The sequence below is a fragment of the Anabas testudineus genome, chromosome 4 (genome assembly GCF_900324465.2).
Source record: "Anabas testudineus chromosome 4, fAnaTes1.2, whole genome shotgun sequence".
NCBI lineage: Eukaryota > Metazoa > Chordata > Actinopteri > Anabantiformes > Anabantidae > Anabas > Anabas testudineus.
This window is the reverse complement of record NC_046613.1, coordinates 19,338,165-19,344,568: the sequence shown is the minus strand read 5'-3', so window position 1 is coordinate 19,344,568 and position 6,404 is coordinate 19,338,165. Positions and strand designations below refer to the sequence as shown.

Genomic DNA, 6,404 nt, shown 5'->3' with positions numbered 1-6,404 from the left:
AGTATCTCTCACGCTCAGGCTAAGGATCATCAGTGGACACAAGATTCACCAGAACTCAAAAACACCTCTTTCACGCTGACAATATGGGATATTTTTTTGAGAGTTTTAGGAAAATAATGAATCTATGTTGGATTAAATAAATAACAATAGTTAAGCACTGTGAATACTGTCCATTAGTTGATGATGACACAGCCTGATAACAACTACAGGTCCTATCAGGTTTTATTATTAGTTCTTCGTGCTTAAACAATGATGATACATTTCCAAGGCACATTTGCTAAAATACCAGCATAATTCATTTCTGAAGAACTGTTGTGCTTTTCACTGCACTGGTCTCTGTGTGTCTAAATTCAGGTTCTGCAGCATTGTTTGTTGTTACAGGTGTTCGTAAACTCCTGTATAAAATCCCTCCTCTCAGAATAGACAATTTCACAGAGAGAGACAAGAGACGACAAGACTCCCATCATATTCAGGTATGATCTTAAAGATTACTAGTTCAAATTATAGATTTGTATCCTAAGATTCTAAACATTTACAGTATTTACAAATTCAAAAAAGCAGGCTTATTAAAAGCAAACAAGACATACAAAAAAACTGAAGCCCAGTGATTTTTCATAAAAAGAATGATTAGCAGCCACCTGGACCTCATTCTCACCCGAAACTGCAGCTCAGATAATATCTCAGTCACTCCTCTATGCATCAGTTCACTTCTTCATTCAACTCACAGCCTTTCCTCTAAACTTTACATACTCCCACTCCACTTGCCATTCGTTACTCTTCCATATACTGTATTTTAAAGAAAGTTATTTATGAAAATTCACACACATGAATGTCCTGCTGTAGAAATACTTACAAATACAAATTTGTTTACTTTCATTTCACTCCCTGATTGGATTGTACCACTTAAAGTTAATACTCAAGCTGCCCAGAAACCATACTGACCTTCCAGGTGCATTTCACCTTAACATTTGACTTGACAATTTGCACCATTTTCATAATGTAATGCTTTCTTGTTAACACAAAAAATAAAATAAAATAAAATAAAAAAATAGTGCCAGATTTAAGTGGGTCGATTTAATTGACTTAACCCTGTCTTCTGGTGGAGCCATCATCAATGTGCAGCTGTTCACCAACAATTTTCCCATGGGGATTGATTTTCATAAATTTTTTATCTGTGTACTTCAAAGACAACTGTTTTCACAACCTGTCCAGTGCTGGTAGGTTTTTCCCTGTAAAACAACGTTATGCCACTGTAAGGAGTTTGTTACTTCAATAATACAAAGCCAGCATACAGCCAGGACTTAATATGTGGCTGGATAGTGTAATGGTAAGATCACCCTTACTCTTACCCTGCAGAACAGAAGAAATGATCAATGAATCAATGAATCAATCAATCAATGAATCAATCAATCAATAAGGCTTCCAGTAGAAACTGGCCCTCCTTGCTAAACATAAAGCCTGAATCACCATCCAGTGCATCCAGAAAGTATTTACAGTGCTTAACTTTATTATTGTTGTTACAGCCTTATTTCAAAATTGATTTAATTCATTGTTTCCTCAAAATACTAAAAAAAATACCCCATAATGTTAATTAATAATAATAATAATATAACTATTTTTGGGTAGTTTATCCCATTCTTCTTCACAGTATCTCTCACACTCAGGCTAAGGATCATCAGTGGACACAAGATTCACCAGAACTCAAAAACACCTCTTTCACGCTGACAATATGGGATATTTTTTTGAGAGTATTAGGAAAATAATGAATCTATGTTGGATTAAATAAATAACAATAGTTAAGCACTGTGAATACTGTCCATTAGTTGATGATGACACAGCCTGATAACAACTACAGGTCCTATCAGGTTTTATTATTAGTTCTTCGTGCTTAAACAATGATGATACATTTCCAAGGCACATTTGCTAAAATACCAGCATAATTCATTTCTGAAGAACTGTTGTGCTTTTCACTGCACTGGTCTCTGTGTGTCTAAATTCAGGTTCTGCAGCATTGTTTGTTGTTACAGGTGTTCGTAAACTCCTGTATAAAATCCCTCCTCTCAGAATAGACAATTTCACAGAGAGAGACAAGAGACGACAAGACTCCCATCATATTCAGGTATGATCTTAAAGATTACTAGTTCAAATTATAGATTTGTATCCTAAGATTCTAAACATTTACAGTATTTACAAATTCAAAAAAGCAGGCTTAAGCAAAATTACTGATCTCCACTTATTGTATATTACATAACTACACAATTTGTTTTTAGTTTTTGCCAACAGAGGGATTGACTATCTTCAAAGTTCTTTAAATTGTTTTGATAATATCCTTTTATAATGTTACAGGTCTAAGACAGTGTAACTCTAAAACTACAAGATATATGTATTGTAAGTACTCTTGGCATCAGCATCAAAACATTAAAAATTAAATTAAAGAACTTATTAAATCCCATGCAGACATCATACTTTGGAAATATATATAAAATCTACATTTGATGTTGTATAGATTTTACTTTTAGTATTATAATTTCAGAAATATTCAAATAGGTAAATGAATAGACATGATGAGCAACTCCTTATTTTAAAAGACCATTGATTTAGTAGACTTGGCAGCAAAGTGAACATCACAAGAGTCACCCCACTGTGGATGAAGATAATGAGTGTGAGAGCACAGTTAAGACTAATATGTCCTTTCCTGTTATTGTTTTGGGTTAACATTCTGAAAGAATACTATATAAATACTCATAATAAATACTCATTACTTTAATGAACGTTGTTCAGGCTTTCTTTCAGCCCCAAAAAGACTTTTACTTCAGGCTTCTTTCAGGCCTGCTTCTCATCTCAGGTTCCTGACTCTCAACTTGTCAGTGTTGTCAGCATTACTTCTGCAGCCAGTGTCACATGTGCTACTGCTACTGATGTGTTTGGAATCTGAAGTTGGTTTGTGATAGCTTCCAGAGACATTCCTGACTGTGACTTATTTCTACACTGACCTCTGGGGACTTTTCAATTGTACTTTGTGCTGGTTAAACCAGGGAGTACTGACAATCAAACATGAAGAAGAAATTACCAGCTCATAATTTTAATTATAATGACGGACAGAAAGTTAACATACAGTCAAATTAACACCATTTGGAAGCACAGTAGTACAGCTCAGGGGATTTTAGGGGAAAAGAGAAGTTAATATTTTTATTACTCTTAATCTTTTTCACTCAGTTTTTAATCGGTAACTTTGTTAGCTGTAACTGTTTTTACTATAAATTAATCTACTGATTATTTTTACAATTAATCCACAAAATAGTGAGAAATGTGCGTCACAATTAGCCAGAGTGAGAAATTCATATTTTGTTAAGTAGTAGCAAATTACTTTAAAAAAAAGAGCCAATTCTTACAATAGCCATAATTAACCGTATTTTATAAATCAGTAACTTTATGTGGAGTTAAATTATTTTCATGTGAACTTAATTACAGTAGTTGAGTAAATGTATAGTACTGCTTAACAAATAGGGTAGTATGATCTCTGCTTTTCACACTTTACTGAAAAGCTGCAATCTAGTAAAACAACTGATGTAAGTCTAGCTGCCACTAGTTCAAATATTGTGTGGAATTAAGAAGGAAGACATACTGTACAATATAAGGTTCTCATGAAAAACCTTTTTCAAAAGTAACATAAGGATATTTGTTGAACATAAGTTTGTGATTTCTGTGCAGTAACAGTATGTTGTTGACAGTCCGTATCTAAAGTTCAACAAGTTCAACAATGGCAAACTCCTCGGACGACTGGAGTAGTGATCTCTTTGGCTGCTTTTCAAGTGTGACTACCTGTAAGAATCCATAAAACAAATTTGACCATTGTGTTTTTATTTAGTGTTTTCTAGTCATACTGAATCACTTGAGATAGATTGCACCTCTCTGTTGTGTGATTTTTAGGTTGCTATGGTTTCTGGTGCTGCCCTTGCCTTGCATTCACAGTTTCAAAAGAATTTGAAGAGAACCGTTGTTTCCCACTATACGACCTACTGTTTCCTGCTGCAGGGCTGTCTCTAAGGGTCACCATGCGAAACAGATACGGCATCAAGGTATGGCATGCACATGTAAAAAATTATACCTTTTACATGTGTATTTATAACTTCACATATATATATTTTTGGTTCTCCGCAGGGTTCTCTCTGTTCTGACGTTGCAATTTCCTGTTTCTGTGGGTTGTGCTCCTGGTGTCAAATGCATCGTGAGCTAGACATTCGCAAAGGTAACACCAGCTGAACTGCCAACATGCCCAGATGAGTTCCTGGATACTGAGCTGTTCTCTCCTGTAAATGAAATTTAAATGATCACAGATCATATATTGTGGTGGTAGCTGTGTCATGATGGTTCACTGTAAAGGAAATATTTTTATTTGTTTTCCTTTTAAAGTTTTTTCTTGCCCATTTTTAGTAAGGACACAGGGTGCTGTGTGCTGTACACACTGTAAAACCTCTTGAAAATTTGTGATTGAATTATACAAATAAAGGTTTACTAGACTTGACTTTTTCCAAAGAGGTGTCTAACTTGCTGCTTCTTGTTTTGTGACTTTGGTCTCAGAAACACAGAGTTGTGTCCTCATGCTGAAAATGAGTAGACATGATGAGCTACTGCTTATTTTAAAAGACCATTGATTTAGTAAAATTGGCTGCAAAGTGAACATCGCAAGAGTCACCCCACTGTGGATGAAGATGATGAGTGTGAGAGCACAGTTAAGATTAGATTTGTCCTTCGCTGTTATTATTTTGGGTTTACATGCTGAAAGAATACTAAATAAATACTCCTATTTTCAGGTATACTGATTCATATTCAGTAAACAAGATAAGCAGCTCAAGTGATATTCAATCGATAAGTCTAAAATTATTTCGTGATTATCTTGATCCATAATAAATATTGTTCAGGCTTTCTTTCAGCCCCAAAAATACTTTTACTTCAGGCTTCTTATCTCAGATTCCTGGCTCTCAACTTGTCAGTGTGGGCATTGACTTTTAATGTCCATACTTCTGCAGCCAGTGTCACATGTGCTACTGCTACTGATGCGTTTGTAATCTGACGTTGGTTTGTAATGGCTCCAAGAGACATTCCTGACTGTGACTCATTTCTACACTGACCTCTGGGGACTTTTCAATTGTACTGTGTGCTGGTTAAACCAGGGAGTGCTGACAATCAATCACGAAGAAGAAACTACCAGCTGATAATATTAATAATTATCACTAACAGAAAGTTAACATCCAGTCAAAATTAACAACAATTGGGATGAGTTTTAAAAAGTCTACAAGAAGTTAAGTTAAGTTCAGTTGCCACTAGGTAGGATCTTTGGAAAAACCTTGATCTTGGTGACTAAGAATCACTATAGACATCTATTTAGTTCCTTAGCAGCCTGTGGGATACCTCTGTGTGCTCCTCCTGCAGCGCTGTCTCTAAGGGTTGTCATGCGAAACAGATATGGCATCAAAGCATGGCATGCACAGATCATATTATATTATATATTATATAAATATTATACATTTCACATGGGTATTTATAACTTCACATATATTTTTTGGGTTCTCCTCAGGGTTCTCTCTGTAAGGACATTGCAGTTTCCCGTTTGGATAGGTCTCAATTAGACTTCACATCATGCCACTCCTAAACATTCACCTTGTTGTCGGTAAACAATTTCTGTGTAGCTTTCGTTGTATGCTTTGGGTCCTTGTCTTGCTGGAAAACAAATCTCCTCCCGTAGTTTTCTTGCCAACTGAATAAGATTGTCCTCCAGGATTCTTCTATATTTTGCCGTATTCATCTTTCCCTCTACCTTAACAAGCCTTCCAGGGCTGGCTGCCCAGAAGCACCCCCACAGCATCATGCTGCCACCGCCGTGTTTTACAGGAAGGATGGTGTGTTTGTGGTAACGTGCAGCGTTTGGTTTGCGCCAAACATAGTGTCTTGTCTGATGAACAAAAAGCTCCATTTTGGTCTCATCAGGGCAAAGAACCCTCTTCCACTTGACTATGGAGTCTTTCACATGCCTATTGGCAAACTAAAGTCATGATTTAATATGAGTTTTCTTCAAAGTTGGCTTTCTCCTTACCGCTCTCCCATAAAGCTTTGACTAGTGAAGAACCTGGGCAACAGTTGTGGTATGTGCAGTTTCTCCAATCTCAGTTCCTGATGAGTCATCAGAGTCATCAATTCAATGCAATTTATTTGGAACCCATCCTCATATGGCTGATTACATACTATGTGTTAGGCAGCAGGCAGTCCAGTATAACAGTTAATGTCTATAAGCTATGTCATCAGTGGCCTCTCTCACTACTCTCCTTCTTGCACGGTCACTCAGATTTAGACATGTGCTATATTACAATCACTGGGAGTGTTCCTCTGTCTTCATGGTGTAATAG

General features: G+C 36.2%; 1 protein-coding gene across 8 annotated transcripts; it reads left to right on the top strand.

The window, feature by feature from the left end:
- The first annotated feature begins 381 nt into the window (after positions 1-381).
- On the top strand, positions 382-4,472 carry LOC113152846 (cornifelin homolog B-like). Of its 8 annotated transcripts, none has more exons than XR_003297925.1 (6): positions 382-473; positions 2,028-2,119; positions 2,347-2,388; positions 3,712-3,824; positions 3,931-4,079; positions 4,162-4,472. XR_003297925.1 is itself a non-coding variant. In XM_026346314.1 (3 exons), the coding sequence occupies exons 1-3, from the start codon at positions 3,761-3,763 to the stop codon at positions 4,261-4,263; spliced, it is 315 nt and encodes a 104-aa protein (XP_026202099.1). In that variant the 5' UTR covers positions 3,712-3,760; the 3' UTR covers positions 4,264-4,472. The 8 variants fall into 8 exon arrangements, 1 of the variants encoding a protein (XP_026202099.1); XR_003297928.1 differs by having other exon boundaries at positions 385-473; positions 3,732-3,824; XR_003297927.1 differs by lacking the exon at positions 2,347-2,388 and having other exon boundaries at positions 392-473; positions 3,732-3,824.
- Positions 4,473-6,404: the final 1,932 nt, after the last annotated feature.

Excerpts from the sequence above, each read along its gene's own strand:
- LOC113152846 (XM_026346314.1), top strand. The coding sequence starts at position 3,761 with ATGGCAAACTCCTCGGACGACTGGAGTAGTGATCTCTTTGGCTGCTTT. Across the intron at positions 3,825-3,930 it reads CTTTTCAAGTGTGACTACCT|GTTGCTATGGTTTCTGGTGC; the intron begins GTAAGAATCCAT and ends TGTGATTTTTAG. Across the intron at positions 4,080-4,161 it reads GAAACAGATACGGCATCAAG|GGTTCTCTCTGTTCTGACGT; the intron begins GTATGGCATGCA and ends GGTTCTCCGCAG.